This window comes from Acinonyx jubatus, chromosome F2 (genome assembly GCF_027475565.1).
Source record: "Acinonyx jubatus isolate Ajub_Pintada_27869175 chromosome F2, VMU_Ajub_asm_v1.0, whole genome shotgun sequence".
Taxonomy (NCBI): Eukaryota; Metazoa; Chordata; class Mammalia; order Carnivora; family Felidae; genus Acinonyx; species Acinonyx jubatus.
In genome coordinates, this window is record NC_069394.1 from 8,608,048 (window position 1) to 8,635,230 (window position 27,183).

The 27,183-nt window shown below is 55.2% G+C and overlaps 1 protein-coding gene across 5 annotated transcripts in view; it reads left to right on the top strand.

The window, feature by feature from the left end:
• Positions 1-27,183, top strand: part of ST3GAL1 (ST3 beta-galactoside alpha-2,3-sialyltransferase 1) — a 93,577-nt gene that overhangs the window by 49,999 nt on the left and 16,395 nt on the right. For 2 of the 5 annotated variants that reach the window (XM_027063856.2, XM_053208492.1), the window contains exons 3-4: positions 4,232-4,287; positions 25,999-26,900. In XM_027063856.2, the coding sequence (XP_026919657.1) occupies positions 26,589-26,900 (312 nt within the window). In that variant the 5' untranslated portion in view covers positions 4,232-4,287; positions 25,999-26,588. Of the gene's footprint in view, positions 1-3,655; positions 4,137-4,231; positions 4,288-22,291; positions 24,447-25,998; positions 26,901-27,183 lie in introns of those variants that run through there. The other 3 variants (XM_027063857.2, XM_027063858.2, XM_053208493.1) reach the window with 3 other exon arrangements.

A 27,183-nucleotide genomic window follows, 5' to 3' on the forward strand; every position in this document is an offset into this window, starting at 1 on the left:
AGAGCCCGACGCGGGGCTCCAACTCACGGACCGCGAGATCACGACCTGAGCCGAAGTCGGACGCTTAACCAACGGAGCCACCCAGGCACCCCTAGTCTCTTCTTTTTCTTACAAGGATGCTGGTCTGTGGGACTAGGGCCCCAATCGTATGACCGCATCTCCCCTTAATTACCTCCCTATAGGCCTTGTCTCCAAATAACAGCCCCGTTGGCAAGGGCGGGGGCTGAGGGGGCGGGTAGGGCTTCACAAGAAAGCGCTGAATAGGAGTCGGGTTGCTATTCGTGCTTGGTTGTCACTTGGCTCTGCCGTGGTGACTCTTCATTCCATTCGTCTTTATGTCCTTGTCACCTGTCCCAATTCCCTGGCACAAACTAGGTGCTCAGAGAAGACGTTTTTTGTCATCCTGTGGTGAAGCAGGAAGCAGTTAATGGGAGCCCCCCAGGTTTGGGGGAGCCCTGGGTGTTGCTCACCTGCTGTGGCTTGAGGCACGTCCTTTCCTTATGCCAACCGGGACCTACCACATCAAGACGGATATTTTGCAAATGGCAAGACTTCACTCCTTTTTTATGGCCGAATAGTATTCCATTGCATAGATACACCATGTCTTCTTTACCCGTTCATCTGTTGATGGACACTAAGGCTGCCTCCATAACTTAGCTACTGTAGATAATACCGCGCTGGGTAATATATGGGACTGTTAAATCGCTGTATTGTATGTCTGGAACCAACATAACGCTGTATGCTAACTCTACTGGAATTTAAACAAACAAACAAAAAATAAGAAAATGGCCCAAGTTCTCGCCAGCAAAATCTCAGTAGATTTTCATTTTCTTGTGGCCTTTGGTGCCTACACTAAGGTAATTGGGCAATGTTCAGAACCAGAATTGACTCCGAGAGATTCTTTTTATAAAGATGCTGTTGTAAACCCCCAAGTGGCAGTAATTCTCCAAGCCCCCTGCCACAGATACTGTCCCCCACCAAGAAAGCACCGTAATGACCCTGCACAACAGGGCTGGATGTGGATGGGCATCAGGAGAACTCACTCGCACGGCTTTGTGTCCAGGGAAGTTTCTGGGTCTCGTTTATGAGTTTGGGTATTTGTCTTGAGTAGCCATTCGTAGAACCACCAGGCTCAGAGTCTCCTCTTGGGATTCAGTGGCAACACTCCAAACTCCGTGTTTGTCTCTTATTCCTAATACATATGTGGCCTTGCTTAGGGAGGCATGTGTCTGAGGCTGTGTGTTTAACAGAGGGATCCACCAGCTAAGGAGAAAATGATCAAAGGACATGGGGACAGCCTGCCTTTCCAAGTCCTCTGCTTGATGTGGCTCAGCTCAGCTCAGCAGTGTTGGGGCAGATGGTGCCATGTGCCTCCTCCCAGCTCACTGCTAATTAATTATTGGCACAACAAATAAGTCTGTGCGTGTTGACTCTCGCAGGCTCAATTTCCTCATCTGGGAAACGGGATCAATGACACTTCCCATAAGATGTGTCGCATCTGGCCCAGAGTAGATGGTGACGGTGAATGGTGATGGAGATGAAAGCAGTGATGATGATGATGGTGATAGTGTTGGCGATGATGATGCTGATGGTGATGATGTTGATGGAGACGGTGATGATGATGTTGATGGAGGTGATAGTGGTGATGATGTTGATGGAGGTGATGGTGGTGATGATGGTGATGATGATGTTGATGGAGATGGTGATGTTGATGTTGATGGAGATGGTGATGGTGATGGTGATGGTGATGGTGATGGTGATGATGTTGATGTTGATGATGACGTTGATGGAGATGGTGATGGTGATGTTGATGGAGGTGATAGTGGTGATGATGTTGATGGAGATGGTGGTGGTGATGATGGTGATGTTGATGGAGATGGTGATGGTGATGATGATGTTGATGGTGATGATGTTGATGTTGATGATGATGTTGATGGAGATGGTGATGGTGATGTTGATGGAGGTGATAGTGGTGATGATGTTGATGGACATGGTGGTGGTGATGATGGTGATGTTGATGGTGATGGAGATGGTGATGGTGATGATGATGTTGATGGTGATGTTGTTGATGTTGATGATGATGTTGATGGAGATGGTGATGTTGATGGAGATGGTGATGTGGTGATAGTGATGATGATGTTGATGTTGATGATGATGTTGATGGAGATGGTGATGGTGATGTTGATGGAGGTGATAGTGGTGATGATGTTGATGGACATGGTGGTGGTGATGATGGTGATGTTGATGGTGATGGAGATGGTGATGGTGATGATGATGTTGATGGTGATGTTGATGGAGATGGTGATGTTGATGGAGATGGTGATGGTGATGGTGATGATGATGCTGATGTTGATGATGATGTTGATGGAGATGGTGATGGTGATGATGATGTTGATGGTGATGGTGATGATGATGCTGATGTTGATGATGATGTTGATGGAGATGGTGATGGTGATGTTGATGGAGGTGATGGTGGTAATGATGGTGATGGTGATGGTAATGGTGATATGATGATGGTAATGATATGATAATGATAAAGATATAATGGTGATGCCACTGCTGTTGATATGGTGGTGATGAAGATATGATGATGGTGATGGTGAAGATGATGTTGAAGATATGACGATGATGATGGAGATGATATTGATGGTGGTGATGATGGCGATGGTGATGTTGGTGGTGGTGGTGATGGTGATTATGATGATGGCAGCTTTTCCCATAGAGAGGACTTACTGTATGCCAGGCATAGTTTAAACACTTCATATATGTTGGCCTTCTTAATCTTTTAAGCAAGCCGGGAGCTAGACACTGTCATTCTCCCTACTTTACAGATCAGGAAACTGAGGTATGGTGGAAAAGTGACTCACTGAAAGATACACAGCTAGCTGCTGCCCTGATGGCCTTGAAGCTCATCCAGTGTTAGTTATGCAAGACTATGTCCCCCGCCCAACGCTCCCCGACCTGTGGCAGGAAAAAGGGTGCAAACAACACACGCTGCTTATTCTAGAAAGTAATTACTTCGAATTAAACTATCGTGTACTTTCTAAAAATTTTCCTTTCATGTTGTTTCCATGGAGAGTCAGACAGAGGCAGGACAGCCCATCCTGGGCACTGACTCCCGCTGGCCGGAGCAGCCGCTCTGTAGTATTAACATCCATGGGCCTCTGGGTCATCCACTGTTGACCTGCAGAGGTCAGTGAGCTCAGATCCACGGGCGCAGGTGCGTTCAGGTGAGAGGGAGAGAAACAAGCCCAGGTGGCCTTGACTATTCCGAAAGTTCTTTTCTTGCTTGCCTTGGCAGGCACACGTACTAAAATTGGAATGCTATAGAAAGTTCTCTTCATCCCCACTCCCAGAGGGAAAGCATTTTGCATGCCTCACAGGTGACGAGAGCCGCGACAGCGAGCGGCTGAAGCTACTGCAAGCTGAGGGCTTATTATTAATACCATGGGGAGAGCTGGGGCGGGATTTTCATCTGTCCTTATTACTGTTTTGGGAGCCTCCCCCCCCCCCCAGCACTTAGGAAAAAAGCCCAAACAGCAATACTTCCTGAGTCTCAGATTCAAGTAACCTCTCCCTTTACAAAATGCCCAGCTGTCTGATTCCTGCCAGTTAGAACATTCCAGAGTCAGACCCTCCTCCCCCCGCCCCCCACGTGAGCCGGGACTTGCCACCAGCCCGGTTGCAGGTGCCACCTGCACGGGCCTCTCTCTTCCCGTCATGGGGGAACAATAGCTTCTAGTCCCATGCCTCCCCTCCCCGCTCCTGTGGCCCCACCAAGCCACTCCGCGTGTCTGAGCCTCAGTTTCCTCCCAGGTCCGACGGGAGGCCGGAGCTGCCTCGGGGACTGTGCGTGCAACCGTGAGGTTGCACAGGTTGTGTGGAGTGGCTGACCCTGCCGGGTGCACAGGACATCTCCAAATTAGGCACACCCCGGCCCCTGGTCTCCGATCTGGGGCAGGAAGCGGCCTCAGAGATCGCGCAGTGCACAGCGTTCGTTTACATTTTGGAGCACAGAGCCTCCCCACTCAGTGCTCCCGGCTCTGACCCCGCGCTCTGCTGGTGACTCTTCTCTTTCGCCACCAGTGGGCCTGACGGGGCCCTGCCATCAGAATAGCACTCCCTGTTTACTCTGGGTGTGTGAGCTTAGCTTGTTGCTGGCACAGTCTGGAGAGATCTTCCCGCCTTCTCCCTGCGGTAAGTCTGAGTACTTTTTTTTTCTGTTTTTCAGATGAAGAAGCCGAGGCTCCGAGAGGTTGAGGCACTCCCCCCGAGATCGCACAGCTGGTGAGTGGCTGGAACTTGAGCCCAGCTCTCGGTGACTCCAGAGCCTGTGCTGTTAATTGCTTGCTTTCTCTGTCTTAAACTGCGTTGAAATGGTTGTCCCCCGGCAGCCAAGGGTGGGAGACCTGTGACCCGGTTAGTGTCGTAACTCTCCCGGTGCCTCCTACAGAGCACAGTAGGCCCTCCAGACATACAGGATATTTTGAAGGGGATCCTTTCTAATCCCACGCGGTGGGGCAGTGTTCAGGGAACCGGACGCTCATCGAATCACTGGAAAGTTGTGCTTAATCAAGGGCTTCCCCTTTTCGCTACGTTTAAATGCCCCAAGCCACCAACGCGTGCGGCGTGAGAAATGCATTCTGCGCCCCGTCATAAAGCATGTCTTACATTTCGTGTGCAGACTGTGCCTATAGACCATTTTGACCGTGGAGGTGTCTTTGTGATTCAGAAAGTACGATCCTTGACTTCGCGGTGGGAAGGAGGGCAGGACAGGTGGCGAAAGTGGGGTCCAGCACCGGGCTGACACCAGCCCAGGCCCCCAGTGCCCTCATCCCACACCCAAGCAGGTGCCTTGCCAAGGGCTAACCTCCCCCAGCCTTTTCTGCACCCTCAGTGTGATTCTGACCATCTCCGTTTTCCGGTCTTGCTACCTCTCACGCTCCCCCCCTCTCCCGTCACCAAGAGTGCCCGTCTTCGTTTCCTCATCCTTGAGGCCCACTCTCTTGTTTTCAGAAGGTTTCCTAGAACCTGCTTCTGAAAAATCTTTGAGAATGAACAAGCCCCACTTAGTAACGTGACCGCAGATGAACCGCCTGATTTGGTCTCCTAAGTCCTCAGAGAAAACTCTAGAGTAGGGGTAGAGGTGGGTGTGATGTTGGTTTTCAAGCCATCTTCGGGGTGGTGGGGAGGCCCCAGCGTCCGGGCTGGGCCCCGCCCCCCTCAACTGGAAAATCTGCTTCAGTAGTTAGTTTCTGCCCGGGTAAGATTCTAGCTTAAACAAAATCCGGAAACCGCGACCTCACTAACATCCTCGTCCAGAAGTCCGGAAAGCTGGTTCTAGGTCTGGTTCCGCCACGTTGCACTGGATGAATTTCACCAAGTCCTTTACCTTCACTGGGCCTCAGTTTGTCCATCCGTACAGTGGGATCCTTGTGGTTTCTGGCCAGAGTGGCAATGAGTCTTTGATGATGCTCATGCAGCCGCTTATGCTCCTGAGTTGACAAGGAAAAGCCCATCAGGGCAGGGGACTGACTGAGAAAGGGGTGATACCTGATGAAAACAGCCCCACCCTCCATGGGTACCCTGGTTGGGACAAATCCAGAGTCACACGCACTCCCGGGGGGAACGAACCTCCCTCCATCTGATATCCCAGTATTCCATGGAAGTCACTCTGAGGCCGCGGGCTCTCTGGGAACCAGACCCGTGGGCCCCCTGGGAGGGCCGGGTGCCCCTCCCATGCCGTGAACCCCACATCCTGCCTCGCCACAGAGGACCCCAGGAGGCAGGATGCACACTTGCTCGCCACAGCTCTCGCTGCCTGCACAGATGTAGAGTGCGGTTTTGTAGTATTTTTGGCTTTATTGTTTTTGCAAAAGCCAGAGGAAGTCTGTGGGCGGAGCTCTGCCTCCCGTCCCCGAAGGTGACTGGTCTGCTTGGTCCGGGGCCAACAGAACTCAGGTCGGAGGGGGAAACCTCCCGAGGGGAGAGGCACCCGCCCTGAGCCAGACACTTGCCCTGGGCCATCCGTGGGCCACCCTGCCTTGAGGATGTCACTGTCACCATCCCATTTTCCATATGAGGATACTGAGGCCCAGAAATGACCCAGAACTCCCCCTCCCCCACCACCTCCCACTCTACACAAACCCAAAGGGACCTCTGCTCGCTGAGCTCTGAGCACTTTGCATCCTGTGTGCGGCCCACACATATTGAGAGCCCACCGCTGTTCTCAGTATGGGGGACACAGCAGTAAAGGACCCAGGTGAGGTCCCTGCCCGCCCCCCCTAGTGGGGGAAGAGAGACAAATAGAGAAGGAATACCGTGTACAGTGAAGTGTCATTTTGTGACTGAGTCTGCAAAGGGAAATGTAGCTGAGCAAGGGAGCACTGACAGCAATGCGATTTTAGGGGGATCAGGGAAGGCCCCTCCAGGGAGGGCATGTGGGCAGAACCATGAATGCAGCCAGAGAGCAAGCTGTGTGGATTCTAGGCTAAGAATCTTCTAGGCGGGGCAGGAAGGGTGGCAGGTGCAAAGGCCCTGGGGCAGGGAATGTGACTGTTGTACCAGAACACTCTTCGACCCTCCGTGTGTTTGCCTCCCCGCTCTCCCACCAACACAGCTACTAGTCTCTGTTGTCTCCTCCATCTGTCACCTCCAAGTGTCTGCAGGGGTGAGGTAGGGGGTCATGGCTATGTAGCAAAAAAAAAAAAATAAATAAAGAGAGAGAAGAAAAAAGACAAGAAGAAGAAATCAAACAGGATTGAGTGGAGCAGAAGAAAAATGTATATCTAATAGGAAATGACTCATCTGATTCCTTAACCCATTTTGTACAGTTCATTCTTGGTTGACATTTGAAGTAGCTTCATATTCGGTATGGGGGGGTGGGCAGAAGCAGACCCACCTGTGGCCCGGCACGGCCATCAGCAGGCTGTAATCTTGGGCAGCTTCCAGTCCCGCCCGGAGGTCCCTTCCTCCGCCATCTTGGTTGGTAATGACACCTGTCTGGCACCTGCTGAAGCAGCTCACGGGCGGGGTGCGCTGGAAGGGACGTGTTTGGAGAGTTAGGGACCACGAGTTCAAGTCTTGCTGCCACCACAGACGCCTATACAGCCTCGGACAAGTCACGTCCCTGAGCCTTGCTTTCCCTACCTGGAAAAGGAAGCAGAGAGGTAGGGTCCTCCCTCCGTTCCTCTGTGATCCTGAAATGCCACAAGCCTTTGCCTCCGAGGCAGGCGGCAGTCAGGCATCGGGACAGAGCCTTCCAGCAGCTCCCTTTTGATTTTGTGAGCCTGGAACTCTCAGCAGAGGGATGCCCAGTGCAGGGGGCACGACCTCGGTGATCCTGCCTCGGGCATTCAGATAAGAGCCTCAAGCAGTCCTCGCCTCTCTCTGGTGTGGGGCCTGTGGCTGTGGAACCAGAAATTCATTTCTAGGAGCCGAGGAACGTCTCTCTTTCCCTGGGACCCAGAAGGACTTATTAAAGTGTTCCATTAACTGAAGCTCATTCAGCTGGAAAAAGAATAATCAGACAGCAGTTCTGCCTGGTTACTGGCCTGTGAACTCCTTGAAAGTTTCCCAGAAGGAACGCTCAACAAGCCCCCGTATGGGGGCGCCTGGGTGGCTCAGTCGGTGAAGCATCTGACTCTCGATTTCAGCTCAGATCATGGTCTCACAGTTTGTGGGATCGAGTCCCACCTTGTGCTGTGTGTTGACAGTCCGGAGCCTGCTTGGGATTTTCCCTCTCCCTTTCCCTCTCTGCGCCTCCCCCATGCTCGCTCTCTCTCTCTCCCTCTAGATGAATGAATAAACTTAAAAATAAAAGTAAAAACTCCCGTATGTAAGAGAGCCCAGCCCTTCCTGCTTCCTCCCCGACGAGCAGTCAGCGTGGGAGTCGACCAGCAAGGCTGTTATCGTTCGGCCCATGAAACAGGCCCATCTGCCCATGAAACAGTCCCCCGTACGGGTACAGTGCCAGAGATACAGAAGTAAATGAGACACGGTCTGTGCTCTCAGTGACCGTTCGGGCTCAGCCTGACCACTTTCCTCGTTCGGTCGAACTCCAGACACTTCATGGCTGAGCTGACTCTGAAGGTCACAAAGATGTAAACATTTGAGCAACTTTCACCTGTCAGTGTTATCTGTTTTCCACAATGCCTGCGCCGAATTCATTGGCTTAGCCTTCTTCAGTCAAATCAATTTTCTTTTGGTTCCTTCCTTCCAACACATCCTTGTCTCACGTGAATTTGGAGGGAAGGGAAGTGGCCAGAAAGTTGCTCGTGGGCAACGAGGCACTTAACAAGGGCATTTTACTGGTTATAAAGTTCAGGATTTTGTAGCAAACGGTAAGCCAGCCCTCTTTTGGTCCCAGACTACCTCAGGTCGTGCAATTGGTTGCTGCAAACATAACCCTGAAAAGCAATCCAGATAAAGGACTGGTCAGGGCTTTGCATTCTGAGCCCACCCAGTAAGACGTGTGGGAATGCACGAGACCCTTGGAGGAGTGTCTCTTGACAATAGGTTGGCACAGAAAAAGTCTGGATTTGATCCCGAGGTCTAACACCTACTAACTGTGAGATTGTGCAAGTTGCAACTGTTCAGTGTCTTTTAGCCCCAGGTTTATTATCTGTAAAATGGGATAATACCTACCTTTCAGGTGATCGTTCACGATGATGTAAGATCGCTGTTGTAGGAACATGACGGGGAACAAAACGGAGTCTGAGCTCAAGGACCCTAATTGCATGGAGAACCTTTTCAGCTATCCATAAGCATGTAACGTTGGAAAACAGAGGTGGGCGAGGTGCAGAGGGTGGTAGACGGCGTGATTCAGGGGTGCAGAAGGTTCAGAGAGAGTCTCTCTGATGAGCTGACACGGGACCCAGCATCCTGAGTTAAGTGGTGGGTGTCGTCCTGTCTGTGGGAAAAGCATCCGGGCAGGGCGCACAGGCTGTGCACGGGTCCTGGGCTTGTCATCTTGCAAGGGGGCACGGGGCTGGGGAGCACAGTGGGCAAAGGGAAGGCGTGGAGAGTGGGGTCGGAAAGTAGGCAAGGACCAGTTCTAGGAGGATCTCGCAGGCATCGAGGGGCTTGGGGGAGCAGGAGAGCATGTTCGGTCCGGGGTTTGCTTTTTATCCCCGCCTGTTAACTGAGCAGCTAGCCTGTTACCGTTGCTTGGATCGCGGCAGGTGCCACGAGGCTCCTGGGTGTGGACGAGGGCCTGTTATGAATGGGAGAGATCTCACACCTCTTCTGCCCAGAGCCCGGGCCCAGAGTTTCCCCTTCTGAATTTGGGGGCAGGATGATAGCTTGGTCAATGCTCACAGATGCTGAGCTCCCAAAACAGGAGGGAGTGAAGGTTCTTGGGGCCGGGTCCAGGCCAAAGCTTACCAGAAGTCCCTTATCTCGCCAGGCCTGGCTACCTATCTGGAAAAGAGGGAGAAGATTAGCAGCCGGGCACGTTGTGAGAGCCTCGTAAATAGAAGTTGAACCTAAAGACCATGTGCTTATTATCTGCATTAGCAAGAATATTGTATTCGAGGCAAGTTCTGCTCAGAGACTGAGACTGTCTCTGCCAATAATTTAACACGGCTTCACTGAGGGAGTTCTAATTTATAATAGTAATATTTCACAAGCCAGTAGGATAGAGGATGATGTCTCTTAATAAGCCATTAAAGAAATAACATACTCCAAACCAGTGATGGATTACACTGTTGTTCCAGGCACAGGGGCGATGGGAGGAATAGAGTCCAAATTCAGTTGAGGTGCACCTTGCTAGGAGCTGGTTGTCTGTGGAGTCAGGCCTTCCAAGCACCAGCTGCCGGCTTGGGTCCCTTGATGCCGGGGCACGTAGCTCGCGGTGAGGGCACCGGTGTTGACAGGCGAGGTGGGCTCCTCCAAAGGTCCAGGGACAGCTGGTCCAGGGGCTGCTCCGTAGTGGCCCAGGGACAGCTCTGTGACTCGCACCCCTGCCCACGAGGAGAACTCGCCAAGGCAGAAACAGATGTCCCTTCTCCTCCTGAGACGGCTGCCGGGTTAATGCCACTGCCAACTGGGAATGGCCCGGCCAAGGCCGGAGCAAGTGTCTCAAGATTTCCAGAGAGTTCCTTAGGTCAGCAAAGAGGAGCCTTGCCCAGACCAAACACTCAGTGAGTCCTCGCAATTCTTGATATTTAACGTTTAATACTTCTTTTTTTTAATGTTTATTTTTAAGAGACAGAGAGACAGAGCGCGAGCCGGGGAGGGGCAGGGAGAGAGGGAGACACGGAATCCGAAGCAGGCTCCAGGCTCCGAGCTGTCAGCACAGAGCCTGTCGCGGGGCTCGAACTCATGAACCACGAGATCATGACCTGAGCCGAAGTCGGACGCTTGACCGACTGAGCCACCCAGGCGTCCCTTTGGTATTTGAAGTTTAAATGCCCATCATGTCATAGCCGCCGCTCCGTTATGCTTTTATCACCAAGCCCCCAGCAACTTGGGCACTGCGTGAGCTCCCGCGTGCTTACGGCCAGCAGATGTGAATGACAGCGTCCTGACACGGCTTTCTCGGTGGAAGGCAACCCACCCTGAGGTCAAAAGAGCTTTGCTGAAATCATAAGGAGGTGGGTTTGAAACCATAACATGCCGATACACAGCAAAGAGGAAGCAAACCCATCCTGGTAGCTCCTCTTTCCAGGTTTTTGATGATTATTCCTTTTCTCTATGGATCATAGAAATGTTTGCTATGAAGCTGTGGTCCACAACACACACACACACACGCACACACACACACACACACACACACATACACACACACACACAGATGCAAAATCCACCCGGTAGTGTCTTCCCCAGTAAAGGACAGTGTTGGTCACTCACTGGGACGGGGAAGGAGAAGGTGTAAAGGGTCAGGACCCCAGAAGGCCAAAGACAAGTATGAACGGAAGCCTGTGGGACAACCCCTCTCCAGACACACCAAGGCAAGGAAGGCTTCCTGAGGTCCCCCAGCTGGCAGAATCTGTGGGCTGGCACTTTGGGTCGCCATTCCTGCCCTGTGCTGTGTATGTTCCGCTACGCCCACAATCGTGCCAGGCCCGCCCCCCCCCCATCCAGCCTTGGTCTTCCTGAGACCCCGGGATGGCCGCCAGCCTTTTCAAAGTCCGTCTGTCACCGCTGCCCTGGAGGAGATGAAAGGACACCTGTTTGAAAGCAAATTGGGCAGAGCAAGAAAGTGCTGTGAAAGGTGCTGTGTTCCCTGAGTGGGAAGCCCTTTGACGGGCAGCCGGGGATGAGCCGTGCAGTCTCCCGCCCCCAGGACTCAGCAGAGACACAGATGGGGGGTGGGCGGGGGACTCCCAGTGTTGAATGCCCACCTGGCGCCCCGGCCGCAAGGGCGTTCTCTGTCCTGTGGGTCAGCGAGGCTCGCTCGTCCCCTCTCTCCTGCCCTGTCTGCCTCCTCCACGGATAGAGGGTGAGTGGCAGCTGTGTGCACCTTGTGGGGGGTCAGAGGGAGTAGGGCGGAGTGGAGACAGTCCCCCCGCCTGTGTGGACGCACCCTCAGGGGAGGTGATGGGCTCTGTCACCTGAAGGGCAGATACTTAGCTCGAAAAGCTCCGGGTTTGTGGCTGCGCTTGCTTGGGTCACCTTTGGGCTTCACGTTTCTGAAATGTACGACTCTGGGCCAAGCGGCTTAACCTCCCTGGTCCTCCGTTTTCTCATCCGCAAAAATGGACATCTGAATGGATTCAGTGAGTTAACAGGAAAAGAACTCTCAGACCAGCTTGTCGAGCTGCCCTTGGCACCAAGTTGGTGACTGCTCTCTAGAGGGTCAATACAGAGCAGCGACCACATGGGCTAACGGCCCCCGTGGGGGCCGCCGTCCCCTCACCGTCCCGTGTCGCTCCCTGAGAAGCCGTGAGGCATGTGCTGTTGCTGTTTTGGTTCTGCGCACAAGGGCAGGGCCTGGCTGAGCGCGGCCAAATGGCTTGTCCGAGGTCGCACGGCTGAGCAGGCTTTGGAGCTGCTTCCCACGTGGCATCTAGACCTGAGGTCTCTGGCTCCACCCACTGTTGGCCACGCGAGTGGCCCCGAGTAGGTCCCCTGACCTGTGTGCGCCCGTGTGGCCCACGGGTGCCGCAGGATGAGGCGTCTTCATGATGGCCAATGACGCGAGGCGGGAAGCGATGACAAGAGGAGAGAGCCGGCTGGGTGTTCCCCGTCCCCAGCATCTCCCTATGCGGTTTCAAATACGAACACCACAGGGTGTGGCATCGCGGCAGGCACAGGACACACAGCACAGGCTTTGAGTATGGAGCCCAGCCTTTGCTGGCTGCCCTTGAGCACGTGCCCTCAGCCTTCAAGGTGAAACACCATCGCCCTGCCGGGCTGTTGCGAAGATTGAATGAGCCCCAGCAGAGACGTGCAACCGGCTATCGGCACACGTCGCGGACGTCAGCAGCAGGTGTCCGGGCCTCCTTCCCGACCTGCATTCGCGTGGATTTCTCCACGACTCACCAGCTCCGGGACTCCAAGGCTAGTATCTCATCCCCTGCCCTGGCTGCTCCCGGCTCTGGGGACGCCTCCCCCACCTTCCCACCGTGTGCCGGGTCACCCCCGGCCTCTGTGCCCTACTCTCTGGACCTCTGCTGCCCCCGGCTGCCCAGTGCCGTTGGATTCTTGCGTTGAGTCTCGCCGGTGCTGCCTGGTTTCAGCTGCGCCAAAGGCCCTCCAGCCCACGATGTGATCCTCGCCCACCTGCTCCAGGCACCCGCGTTCCCAGTCCTCCCCGTGAGCTTCTCCGAAGTCCCTTGTCAACGGGGCAAGATGTCCCCCCAACCCCCAGTGCGGGCTCGGGGTAGGGGGACCCGTACAGATGACTTGGGCCCAGCGTGCTGTGGAATTGAATGGGTGGCCCTTCCTGATGACAACTGCCCTTCCTCTCCTCCCCGGTGGGGCTCTGGGGGGCTAAGACAGGACAGCTGTATCCCAGTGACCCCACTGGCCACCCTGAAACCCCTCAACCCTTGTTTTCTGGGGGTGGTTTGTGCCAGGCTCGTGCTTGCCTAGGGCTCCTGCCCGTCTCCGAACCCCGGTGGATGCTGGGCTCCTCTCGCCATACTGGCCGCTGGGTTTATCCTGTAGTCTGAATCCCCATTCTGGATGTCACTGGAGATCGTCACCTTAACTCTTTCAGGAGCCTTCATGATGCCCCTGCACATTAAGAGTTAAAAAAATCTCTCCTTGGAAGTCGGAGCCCGGGAGGAACGTTATCTCTTCAAGGTACCTACCTGTCAGCTGTCTAAACCTTCCCGCCAAACCCGCCAGGACTCCACCTGTCAGGTACCCAGGAGCCCTTTAGAACCAGCGACAGACCCCCGAGGTGGGGCTGGGGCGGGGGTCTCAGAGTCCTGAATAGTCTTTCCTTTGTCGGGACTTCTGCACCACCTAGATCGGGGAGGTCTCTTTCTTTCTGGGGGCAGGCATGAGCCTCGACGTGCAGCCCCAACCGTGTTACATGCTCTGCACGTTGCATGGCTGTCTTCAGACTCTGAATTGAGCACGGCTCAGTCTACACGCATAAGAAGATTTGCGGATTTGCATTCCTTTTGTGCGGCTGAAAATATGAAAATATATCCACTCCTTCTCGTCTGACCCTAATCCCGCTTAATCGTGTTTCTCACGGGCACGTCTCCAAACGTCCCATTCTGAACCACTGTTTGTGCTCCAAGGAATCTGTGTTTTCCTCTCCAGCCGCCCCCCAGCGAAGGAGCAGGCAAGAGGTACCAGGGTAAGGAGAGGAGGATTTCCAACCGCAAGAAGGGGGCTCTCTCGACCTGTCAGCACCGCCTGGGTGTGGGGGACCCGGGCGAACCGTCGAGTCAGCGCGGGAAGGAGCGGGGAGACTCAGGCCCCAAAGGAGATGAACTTCCGAAGCCACCAAGATAAGACAGGGCTCATCTTCAGTCTCCAGGGGACGCCGTGTGCACCCCATCCAGTCTCGTTTCCATATGCCAGTCGCATCACTGCTGTGTGCTGCTCACCAACCATCAGTGGCTCCCAATGCCTTTATCTCAAGTCTACATTCCAAAAGACTCACCTCCCCACCCCGCCCGCCCACCGCAGCCACTCAGAAGGGCACCCTGATTTCCGTAACTGCGCGAGATGCCCCCATCATCAGCACCGCCGCCCCTCCAGCCACCGTGCACTTTTTGGGACCCCACCCTCTCCACCCTCCTCGGTCTCCACGGACACCTCCTCCATGGAGCCTCCCTTCTTTCTCCGGTTGTCATCAGCCCAGCACTTCCGAGTCACCGGGGCCCTTGGGCGTGCGGAGCAGAGAGTTACACATATGAACTGCCACGTGCGGGATCCCAGTCTGGCCTCGCCGTCTGGAGGTGAAGAGAGACAGGCCCTCTGGTGTGGGCAGTAAAATACAGGTGTCCCCACAGGTAAGAGGCCCCGTGAGAGGCTGGGCAGAGCAGCCCTGAAGAGAAGAGCAGCCTCGGGCGTCAGCCCCGCCCTTCCTAGCCCTGTGACCTTGAGACAGTATCCTAAGGCCGAGGGCCTCAGGTGTCCTGTCCGCAAAATGGTATTGATAGTCGTACCTTCCCCAAAGGGCCTGGAACTCACTCTCTCACACCCTGGCTTCCCTAAGAAGCCGTGCAGCCTTGGGAAAGCTTAGCATCTCAGAGCCTAACTACCCCCACCCCTGCAAAGCAGAGTGGAGGGTACCTGCCCCCAGAGAGCCGCTGGGCACCTTGCCAGGGGTCCAGCAGGAAAACGTGTCAGATACTGACGCTGCGGGCTGGGCCTACTGTGTGTGGATAAGATGGGGAGGCAACTGAGGCAGCCAAGCCAATCCCGAGATACGGAGGAGACACCCCCGGGGGCCGCGGCAAAACAATGAGGATTCTCTCCGAAAGTTTGATGTTGGGGTGTGACAGAAGTCGGGGGGCCGGCGGATGGGAGAGGCTGGTGAACCGTTGGCAGAGAAGGGCTCCGGAATGGGCGGGGGGCAAGCTGCAGCCACCACCTAGAACACCCTGGGTGTGTTAGAGTGCCCCCTAATGGGACCTGGAATGTGGGGAGCCTGGAGCCTGAGGGGAGCCCGGGGGGGCTCTGGCTCTGTCCTGGCCATAGGCCATCTCCGCAGAAGACCTCCCAATGGGTGAGTTCCTGGGCAGCAGTGGGAACGGGGTTGGGAAGGTTCCAGAAAGATCAGCTACCCAAGGTAGGGGGGTTGCCAAGGCTCTGGGCATCCAGCTGGCCCCAACCAGCCCTTCACGCGAATCCTCTGAGGTTGCCAGGGCTGTTCCTAGGAGTGGGGGGGCAGGGCCGCCCATGGGGCACCTCCTGGGGCTGTTGGTACAGGACCGGCCGGGGTGGGGGGGGCTGCACCTGCCAGCAGGACGCATTGCACTCCACGTGGGCCACTGAGGGTGGCTTGAGGGAAAGGTTATTTACCAGGATGTGGTCTGGGGTAGAGGGACCGCAGGGCGGTGCTGTCCCCAGGGATGGAAACAGTGGGGGGTTTCCAGCTCTAGGGCTGAGGGGGTGAGAGGTTAAGGACGGAGGTGTTGCCGAGATCCCAAGACAGAGCTGGTGGACGCATGGAGGGGCCGGAGCCCCGAATCTCTGCCCCCTGTCCCTCCAGTCTCCTGCCTGTGTTCGTTCCCCTGGGCCAAACCCACAGGAAGCCAGCCGGAGTGGGAGCCCATAGATGCGGACCCTAAGGCCCGCCCCCCGGGCGCAAAGCATGTGGGGAAGGTGGAAGAAACATCTGGAGGGAAAGCCCGGACGCCCAGCTCTGCGCCTGAACCCCCAGAAGGCCTGGGTGCACGCGTTCCGTGCTCCCTGACCGGCAAGGCCAAGCGGGGATGGCCGTTCCGTCAGCCCCGATTTGGCCTCCTTGCAGCGGGACTTAGGCAAGCCTGGACCTCCCTGAGCCTGGTCTGGAAGCCTCACTGTGTCAAACCCTGCAGGGGCTTCCTGCGACTCCCGGGATATCGCCCCAGCCCTTGGGCCCGGCCCACGCCCGCCCTCCAGCTCCGTTTTGCATCTTGCGCTCTGGGTTTCTGTTCTGCGTGGCCTTCTCTCTTTCAGTTCCTTCAGACTCACCTGCTCTCCCCGAGACACCTTTCGCACCTGCAGCTTCCCCAGTCCGGAGGCTCTTGTCTTCTCTGCCTAGTTACCCATCAGTTATGGAAGCTTCAGGCTTCCTTTATGTGTTTGTGTGTCTGTTTGTCTAGAGCAAGAGTGGGGGAGAAGGACAGAGGGAGAGAGAGAGAGAATCTCAAGCACACTCTGCACTGAGCCCCTATGCAGGGCTCAGTCCCACGACCCTGGGATCGTGACCTGAGCCAAAACTCAAGAGCCGCATGCTCAACTGACTGAGCCACCCAGGCGCCTCTCCCTGGCACAGCTTTGAGACAAAATTCCTTCTCCGGGAAGCCTCCGTTTTTGCACTGAAGGCCTTCAACTGATTAGATGAGGCCCACCACGTTTTGGAGGCTGATCTTTATTTAAAGTCAGATTGATGATAGATGGCGGCCACGTCTCTAAACCGCCCTCCCAACGACGCCGAGGCTCATGTTTTGACCGGGCAACTGGGCGCCATGGCCTAGCTGAGCGGACGCACAGAGTTGAACCACCACCCCTTTTCACAGTTCCCTGGGTGATTCCTTGGTAATGGCAGCCTCCGCCCCACTCTGTAATGTCAAGTTCCAGGAGGGCGAGGATGAAGGTCATTGGCTTTCCTGAACCGTTGGTTTGACTGGCATGTAACAGAGCTGCAGCCACATGGCCTGTGCCCAGTTATTGTTGCATAAGAGAATTCGAGGGGGAGATGGGATCTGCACGGCAGGTGGCGGGGTGCAAATCGGAGTGAGGCGTCCGCTCCGCACTGGGCGCTCCTCCATCTGAACCCCACCCCTCCCCCCACAACGCATGCTTGTTTGGTTTCTCAAACGTGTGATGACACCAGGGCGGGTGAAATCTCCCTGATGTTAATGTTGGTAACGACTGGCATTTACTGAGGGTCAGGATCATTCTGGACGCTTTCTATATCCTTAAACCCTTAGCACTGATTCTGATCCCTGGTACATATTCAGCGTTCTGGGTAACATTTTCGTAACGTGGGGGCGACCCATCCCTTTGGGAAGTGGCTGTCCACGCTAACCTCGTGTGCATTATTTTTTTTCTCTCTTCACTGAGTCTGGGGTGTGCAGGGGCTGCATCATTGTCCCGTCGTACAGACGGGGCACTGAGGCCCAGGGATGTGGACTCGCCTGAAGTCCTGAGGTGACTCAGTGTCACTGCCGGACTGCAGGGATCCTGCCCCAGAGTGGGGGGGGGGGGCGTCTCCGTTGTCCTCTGTCCTCTGGGAAGCCCAGAGCGGGGAGAGAGGCCTCAAGGTGAGCACAGTTGCTGGCCGGGTTCATCGGGCCTGGTTTTTACTCCGCAAAGAGAGAAATAGCCACACCCTACCCTGCGTGTCGGGGAGCCTGTCATGACCCCCATTTGCCTCTGCGTGCCCGGGGCCACCACTCAGGCCTCCGCTCGTCGTGGCCCAGTTCCTCCCGGCTGATAGTTTGTGCAGGGAACGGTTGTAGCTTGGCTGGTCAGTCCTTCCTGCCCCAGGGGAGGGGAGAGGCTTGGGGCCGGTCCAGGCCCGGCCGGGCTGTGGGGATACAGCTGCCAGCTTTGTTGGTGACTCAGAGTGGGTGGAGAGGAGCTGGAGCGAGCCCCCCAGGGAGAGAACCAAACAAGCAGGGAGGTCTCGCTCTCTCCCCTGCCCGGCGGGGCCTCTCACCCTCTCCTGCACCCCCCACACCAGGCTCAGGGCAGGGCAGACCCCTGGGCGCCACCCGCCAGGCTCTGCCTGCCCCTTCACCACCCGCCAGTGGACGGTCTGGGGCAGGTGACCTGTCTGCTGCGAGCTTCTGTTCCTGCCTCGGAAAGATGGAGATGATACCCCGTCCCAGCAGCAGGAGTGTCGTGGGCTCGGGCAGTTTGACCTGCCGTCCTGCTTAGAATAGGGTCTGGCAGAGAGAACGCCTCCTTCCTGTTAAACCACCTCAGAGGCAAGGCTGGATTTTACCCCCCCCCCCATTTACAGATGGCAGACTGGAAGCTCAGGCAGCCCACGTAATGTCCCTGGGGTCACCGTCCCAGGGGCTCAGGTTCGGATTTTCCTGCAGGGCCTCGCCCCTGGTTGCAGCAGCTGGACCACCTGGGCCTCTGCTGGCTCTTTCCCTGCTTGGGCTCAGCCCGCAACAACGCCTTCCGAGCTCCTTTCGCCAGCGCAGCTGCATGAACAGAGCACTTCTGTCTCCGGAACCAGGCATGTCTGGGAATCTGGGGCCTGGCTCTCCTCTGAGCTCTGGTGCCATTGCCCTGTGTCATTGGACGAGTCATCTCCCCTCTGCGAGCTCAGCCTCTACATCTGTCAGAAGAAGTGGGGCAGAGATGTAAGGTGGGGTGTAGTCCGTGCAAGAAAACGGAACCCACTGAAATAATAAACCCTAAAGCCCAGAGAGCACTCGGGATGTGCTTGGGCGCCGCTCTAAGCCATTGACCTGCATTGACTCCTGTTTTTCTTGGTCCAGCCCTGAGAGGTAGGTTCCATGCTTATCCCCACGCTATAGGGGAAGACAGACAGAAGTTTTAAGCAGGCGGGTTGGATTCGCGGGATCTGGTGCTTGCAAAGTTGTTGGAAAGGTGACAGGAGCGCAGTCCTTGGGTATTTTGGCCCTACTCCTCCAGGCCGAGGTCCACAGGCCAGGAAACTACAGGAAGTCAGGCAAAATCTGCAGCCCGGAAGTGAGGGAGGCAGGTGGTTCTGGGCCCAAGGTTCAGACCGCGAAGCAGCACCCATCCCTGTGGGAAGGAGGATGGTCCTGCCTCCCTTTTGCCCGTCCAACTACTACTGGCCGGAATCTCAACCGCATCCGGAGCCCTACAGGCAGGGGAAGCTGGGAAATGTGGTTCCCAAACTTTCAGGCCCTGGGGGGACACTGAGGAGGGAGGAAAGAGTCCTCACTCCAGTGGACTGGACCCAGCCTAGCGGGCCATGCAAACAGCAGGATGCCCTCACGTGTGGACAAGGTTGATGCTCTACAGATTAACCTTTGCACAGAGAGTTGGGGCTGTGTGGACTCCATATACTTTGCCGGCTGCTAGCCCCTTCGTGGCTTTGGGACCCCTTCCCTGCAGGTCCTCGGGGGTCGTGGCCAGTAGAATAGGGAGCAGCCCTTTAAGGAATGGGCGTCACGAATGCAGCAAGCTGCAAGCATCATTTTCATGATGCCCCTGGGGTTGTTCATGCCCGATTTCATTTGTTCTTTTAAATAAGCCTGCCAGAAGGGCAAACCAGGGGTTCTGTCGGAATTTTTTTTTTTTTAATAAACGAAGACCTGAACCTTAGGGAGGGCAGAGAATTGATGTTTATAATGCACCGCCTCTGTGCGAGACCGGCTGGTCGCTTCTGTGCGCGTCCTTTTAAATCTACCACAGCCCTCCTGTGTGGGCACTATTAGTCCTGCTTCTTGGATCCAGAAACCAGTATCAGAGCAACGAAGTGCCTTTCCCATGAGCACATGACCAGGAATAGGAGGAATTCTCAAGAGCACACGAGCAGGAATGGAAGGAATCGGGATTCGAACCCAGGTCTGTCTGTGTCGTTCTTCTGACAGCTGTTGACCATGAGTCACTAGCAGGTGCCTCACAGAACCAGACGAGGTGGATTCCAAGTGTCCAGTGAATAGGCCGGGGCTGGGTAGCAGTTCAGGAGAGAAGGGATCTTCTTTGCTAGAAGTGATGGGACCCTTCACCAGCTAGTTCCTGTTTCATGCCACCCTGGGCCCCCAGGTGAAGCCGCCGGGACCCCCAAAGGCCAGGACGTTAGTGGAAGCCAGTTTCCAATGACCCAAAGCCTCATGGACGCTAAGTCCCCGTAACCGCTCGTCATGCTCTCGGGATGGGTTGAGCTGGGAAGTCCTCCTCCTTGCCGTGCCTCCTGAAGCTGGTGTGTGCGGAGGCCAAGTGAAAGCAGACGGAGCCGGGGAAGGGGGTGGCAGATGAGAGAGGCAGCCATGGCCCTCCACCTGTCCATCTGCCCACCCCGCTGGTATGAGGCGATGCAATCTGTGTGGCACCCCTGGGGCTTCTTTGGGCCCCACCCCCTCCTCCAGTTTTGCCAAACACCTGATGCACCCAGGAAGCTGTGCCAGGCACCAGGCATCAGAGAAGCAGAGGAAAGACTGTGGCCTCCACTTGCAGCTGTGGAGGAAGCTTGTAGACCATTTCTCCCACCGAGGACTATCAAAGCCGGATGAGACAGAAATCCAGTTCTTTGAGGGGCACCTGGGTGGCTCGGTTGGTTAAGCGTCCAACTTCGGCTCAGGTCGTGATCTCACAGCTCGTGAGTTTGAGCCCCGCATCGGGTTCTGTGCTGACAGCTCGGAGCCTGGAGCCTGCTTCAGATTCTGTGCTCCCCTGCCAAATATAAATGAACATTTAAAAAAAAAAAAAAAGAAAAGAAATCCAGCTCTTTGAAGGTGTTAAGAGAGCAGCCAAGGCAGCCGGGACTTGAGAGAGGAAGATCGAGAGAGAAGGGAGAAGAAGGGCTTGAGTCTTACATCCTGCGGCCTTCCTGCCTGAGGGACGTGCTGGCTCGTAGGAGGCTCCAGAGACAAGCAGAGAACAACAGCTCCGTGTTGGGCCGTCTCACAAGGCTGGGAGTAAAACTAATTAAATTAAAAATGGAACTTGGGACCACCAGGTCAGCCCAACCCTAAGTGACCAAGAACCTAGAGCAAAAGGAACCAGAGAGAAAAGAGGGATTGTCCTGCACCTTTTCTTCCTTCCAAGGCATTTACCAGTATTTCAGTTGCACGGGACCAGACCCCGAGAAACCAAGCCGAAAACAGCAGCCGAGAGGTTAAAAGGCTGGACCCCGCTTTTGATAACCTCACAGTGCAGGGGAGACAGAAATCGGAGGTGAGGCAGGCAAGGAGGAGGGGCCTCGGTAGACATCCCCGCTATCCTTTGAGAAGGGCCTCTGAGTGAGGGCAAACCAGAAATGACCAGTCACTGTGAAAACTAGAGTGTGGCCCCACTCATCCCAGTCACCAACTGGAACAAAGTCCCTGCTCACGTTCCTCTCCGAATGAGGACAGCCTGTTCCAGGGCCTCTGTGCTTTTGGCACATACAGTATGCACAGTTACCAGGCATGCCGGGAGACAGAACCAAATGATGGAAGAGAAATAAAGAGAGAAAACAGACAATAGAAGTAGACCCACATGTTCTCCAAATGTCACAAGGGACAGACATGATGGTCTTTACAATAACTGTGGTGAATAATTGCAGGACGATAGACAAGAGGGGGAATCTCACCTGAAGAAAACAAGAATCCATAAAAGTTTGGCTCAGATGGAAATTCTAGAACTGAAAAATACAATAACTGAAATGAATGCAATACCTAATTCAAAGACATTAGATGCAGAGGGAGAGGGCATGGCAAGGTAGTATGTGTCTTAAGAAATTGGAAAGACAACAGATTTCAAGCCCAAAGAAATGACAAGAAAGGAAGTAACGAAGATGAGAGCAGGTGTTGATGAAATAGAGGAGTAGCTGTGGCTGTAGAGAAAGATCTAGAAGGAGCAGCAGAAGGCGGGGGCGGAGTGCTGGCTCTGCCACCATCTCTCTGTGTGACCTTAGACGAGTCGCTTGCCTTCTCTGAGCCTCAGTTTCCCATGTCAGGAAAATAAGCATGATTATCCATTTGGCCCGGTTGTGTGGGGATCCACACGGAGGGGGGTCCACACAGAGGGGGGGTCCACACAGAGGGCAGCACTGCACTTCTTCACGCAACGTGCTGATGTACCCACCCATCGACTCGCCCCCTTGGTCATTTCACTGGCAACTCTCCTGCAGGGGCTTTGCGGAGAGCTAGGGGGCATCCCAGCCTTGGGGGATCTGTGCACCGCGGCAGGCGTGAACGGAACAGAAACCCGTGCGGTTCATTCACCAGGCTTTCCAAGCATTTAAAACAGCTCCTCTGTCAGTGGCTGGTCATCGCCAGCCTCTCCCTGTTGCCAGAGAGGTTTATCCTTGCTCAGCACCCTCTTGAGGGAAATCGTGACTTTCTGGATCCTTGAAAAGGTGCTAACGTGTGTCACCATTGTGCCAGTGACCCCTTTAGACTGTCACATACACGTTCTCCATGCCTCCTCCAGTACAGGCATACCGTGGGGATCTTGAGAGTTCAGTTCAGCGCGATCCAGCGGATATTGTAAACAAAGTGAGTCAAATGAGTTTTCTGGAGCGTACAGAAGTTATACTTCCACGGGGGGAGTCTGTTATGTGTGCAGTAGCATTATGCCTTAAAAAAACAAGGTGCATACCTTAACGTAGAAATCCTTTTCTGTTAAAAAGTGCTAACCCTCATTTGAGCTTTCAGCCCGCCGTAATCACTGATCACGGGCCATCTTAACAAATCTAATAGTGAAAAAGGTTGAAATATCATGAGGATGGCCAAAATGTCACGCAGAGATGCGACGTGAGCGAACACTGTTGGGAAACGGCACCGATAGGCTGGCGAGGCACAGGGATGCCGCTGTCCAATTCGTAAGAGACGCAGTATCTGCAAAGTGCGACTAAAGGGAGCGGGCTTGTCCTCCAGCACGTGGCTGAGAGGTGCCCATCACTCTGCAGACGGGCCAGGGGGCCGTGTCCCCGGGGGAGGTGTGGCCGGCCTCCCTCGCCACAGGCGTGCAGAGGTCTCAGGCCCGTGGCATCTTCGTCCGGATTCCACTCCCGGGAGCAGGGCTGGCTTTCGCCCGTGTGTCACAGGCTGCGTCACTTACTGGAGTACAGGGCAGTCACGCTTTCCTTGTTTCTTCCCGGGGCTGGGTAAGGGGTGGAAGGATGTTCTCGCTTTTCCATTGCTGTGCATGCGAGGGCTTTGGAAAGCACTCACTGATGCTGGCACAGAAGGTCTCTGCTGGGATGGGATCCGGGCGAGCACTCTGGCCCCGGAGATGCGGCTACCGGGACGTGCTGAGTGGATGGGAGGAGGGTGTTGTGGTTCCCCTGCTTCTGCAGCCCAGCCTTGCCCTCTGTTCCCCCCACCCCCACTCCAGCCCAGCATCAGCTCAGAGCATGAATATCTGTCCCATGGAGCCAGGACCTTGTAGGGACCCTGACAGCTCATTCAGAACTTTATTTGATCTGTGCGGTCCAACAGTCCTCTATTTGAGTGACCTTGTCTCTGCCCTTGGTGTTGGCAGGTCCCCATGTCACTGTGAGCAAACTTAGCCTTTCTAGTGGCTTCCACAGCCCTGTGCTCTCCACCCCACCCTCACACATGCCTGTTCCTCTCCTCCACATCGATTCAGGTGGACCAGCCTCTTTTCTCCCAAAGGCACCAGGGCCTTGCATCTGCTTGGGAACCTCCCACCTTAGACTCTTTCTCGATGTGTCCCAACCACCTATCCCAGAGCCTGGAGCATCGCAGAGCCCTAGAAAATATGCAGTGTGTGGATCAGATGACTGGACCAGCCTTGCCTGGGTGACAGCCCAGCAAAGTGGAAAGAATCTGTGATACCAGCCCCATTTTCCAGTTGAAGAAACGGTTCAGGGAGGGCAGGTGACTTGTTCACGGCCACACAGCAAACGGGCGGTACAGCCTCATTGAGAATCAGCATCTTCTGATTCTCCATCTGTGCTTTTCTGCCCAGCTCTCCCCTCTGGATGGTTGGCCCTTGTCTTTCCCGGCATCTGCTTCGGCGTTCCTTTTGTGCTGTGTGTGTGTGTGCCAGGTGACGGGGACCCAACAGTGAGTGAGACTGAGTTCCCGTCCTCGTGGAGCTCCCGGCCCAGGGAGGAGACAGATGAGTAAACAGGACCCCTGGAGTGGAGCCAGATGCTGTGGAAGCCAGAGAGGAGGCTGCTCCCGCCAGGAAGAGGCAGGCCTTCTTCCAGGAGTCAGCACCAGCTGATCCCTGAAGAATGAGTGGGAGTCAAACAGGGCGGGATGGTCTTTGCACACAGTGGGGTCAGTGTGGGCAGGAGCCCAAAGGCAGGGACAGCTCTGACCTGTGGATCAGTCGCACTGCTTCAAGCTAGAAGCAATCTGCTTTACAAAATAAAGGGGCTTTGTTACCTGTCTCATGTCACGCAGATGTTAAGGCGGAGGGTGGACTGCAGGTAAGGCTGGGCCAGGTTCAGCACCACCTGCCCCGGTCCTGCTCAGCCCTCGCTTCGTCCACTTGAGCCATTAAACCGGCCAGCACGACCTTGACTTTTATGTCCAAAAATCAAACAGCCAGAGCAAAATCAAGTTTCTTCGCCTCCTGCAAGTCAGGGGGTTTCAGTCTGACTGGAGGACTTAGCACACATACCCATCCATCCCTGGACCGAGAGGGCCGGGAATCCCCTGCCAGCCAAGTCAAATCCGAGCCCGCCCTTGACGGTAAGCAGGTTAATCTAACTCAAGTGACAGAGCTGCTTCTTCCTGGAAGAGCCGGCGGGGCGGGGGGGGGGGGGGGGTGGCCGGAAGGGACAACTCTGGACACCCGTAGGTCACCAGGACAAGTGGGGTTGTTTTGAACAGTGACAAGTGGTGCACTGGGCAAATCAAGATGTCCCCTTGCCCGCTGGGCTGAAGATCGGGAAGGTCGTAGAGGGCGGTAGCACATTGGAGTCCTGGATGTCTCCAGGAATGCGCTATGGATTTAATCTGATTTTTGCCCCCCCCGCTTTTTTTCTATAGTAATCAATAGCCCTCCAACTGTTACTTTCCTAGAAAAAAAATGTGCCTGTGGCATCTACACATTGAGGATGGGGAGGAATTGACCCGACGGAGATTGGGGCTGGGGCAGGGGACACATGCTAAGCAAAGACCAGAGTCAGCAAGCTCAAGTGAAGAGGTGTCACCGCCATAAGGTCAGGGACGTCCGGGGACTTGTGCTATGCATATCCGAGGAGTCCCTGTTGGCTTCCTTTGATGAGATCTGCTCCCCCTTTCGGTTACACCCTTCCAGCCGAAGACCAGTTGCCAGATAACGTATCGCTTCCCGAGCAGAGTCCTTGATCCAGGAACTCCCCTCCCCACGTGTGGAAGCAGAAGGGTGTGGATTTGGATTCAGGACCTGCTTCCTCTTTTCCCCAATGACCTGGGGAGGGCCATGTGGTCTCCTTGAGCCTGTTTATTCTGAGGACAAAATGGGGAACCCCTGTTTGTCTGGCAGTACACTTTGAGGACTCTTGGACGAGATAGGCAGAATGATCGACCATCGTGTCCGGCTTTTAGTGGATCATCCAAGAATCCTCATTCAATCATGCGTGGAAAGAGGAAAAGGAAAGCTGAACGATCACCTAACAGATCCCAGAAGCTCAGCCTGTCGCATTTTACCTTACCTTTCTGACCACTTCTGAGTGGAGGTGTTGTTTTCCCATTTCACAGAAGAGGAAACTGAGGGCCGGGAAGACTGACGGACTTCCCAAGACCACAGGGCTGGTAAACCAGAACTTGAACCGGGGCCATCGAAAGCCTGCTTCATAGGGCTGAGGCTGACCGGCAGAGGGTGCATGCCGGGGTGCACTGCGCGGAAGCGTAGAACTGTTGTTGAATTCAGAATCCAAAGGAGAGTGAAGGAGCGAGAAAGGAGCGTGTACGTAGCAGTCTCTGGGTGCCTGGCGCTGTTCGTGCATCGTTGACTCATTTCACAAACTTCGGTTGAACGCTTACACGTACAAGGCTCTGGCTGCGGAGAGATGGGGGGGGGGGGCAACTTCTGTGTCCCTTAGCAACCTGGCGGAATAGGCGCCAACATCCCATTAGCCACAGGCACACCCCGAGGCTCAAGACGGGGAGTAAATCGTCCATAGCCTCCCGTCTCGTTGGCTTGACAACAGAGTGGGAGATCACGGAGCTCATCCTGGAGGAGGTGAGGAGAGAGAGATGGGTTTTTATAACAAGCTAATGCGATTTCACCCTGTTTTCTTCCTCCTTTTCTGTGCAGGTGACAGACGGCCCTCAGTGCCTCCGTCAAGCAGGCTGCTTAATGGTGACAGCGTGGGAAAGACCAGGTTGTAATTAAGTATCAGCACACATCATCCCTTCCGGAGGACGGTGGCAAAGATACCTTCCCTCTCTCCTGCACCGTGACCCTTCCTTTGAGGTCCTCACCACCACCCCCCCCCCCCGAGAGTCCCTGCATCTGTCACAAAGATTAATTGCCCCTCAACCCCTTTGGATGGGAACGGAAATCATATTATTAAGTTTGATTAAAGCTTCGAGAGACACTATTGGCTGTTTAAGGACTGCTGACCAAGCCGCCTGCTTATCTCCTGGAAAGACAGATTATATGCAAGGGGAATCAACCTCACCCCGAGTGGTCACTTAGCCGCCGGCCATCACAGGGTGATGTCCGGCACACTGGGGTGGCCGCTGGCCCGCGGGAGCGAAGTCGGCCGCAGTCCCCCTGGGAGTCCCCGCCTCGCCTTGTGACCGAGCCTCCGTCTCTGGGATTTTTTTTCCGCGTCCCCCCCGCTCCCGGGCGTGATTTCCTCCAGCCCGTCCCTGGGAGGCGTCCTTCCGGACAGAGCAGAAATGGTGACCGTGAGGAAAAGGACTCTCAAAGTGCTTACCCTCCTCGTCCTCTTCATCTTCCTCACTTCCTTCTTCCTGAACTACTCCCACACCACGGTGGCCACCACCTGGTTCCCCAAGCAGATGGTCGTCGAGCTGTCCGAGAACTTCAAGAAGTTCATGAAGTACGCGCACAGGCCCTGCACATGCGCCCGCTGCATCGGGCAGCAGAGGGTCTCGCCCTGGTTCGACGAGAGGTTCAACCAGTCCATGCAGCCGCTGCTCACGGCCCAGAACGCGCTCCTGGAGGAGGACACCTACAGCTGGTGGCTGGTGAGAGCCAGGGACTGGCTGTGGGTCCGGACTGGGTGGGGGCTGGGCCCCCGGGGGGGCCCCGCCAGGCTCTCATTCATTCACCCAACAACTATTGGTCGGGGACCCGCGACGCGTAGATCAGAGCAGAGTGTTCTGCATTCGTTTCCTGTGTCTGCATAGACGGCTGCCCCAAACTGGGTGGTTTGAAACAGCAGACACATCACGCCAGGCTCAGCTGCCATCTTCACGCGACCCTCCCCTCTGGGTCTCTCTGGGTCTCTGGTCTCTCTCTCTCTGCCTT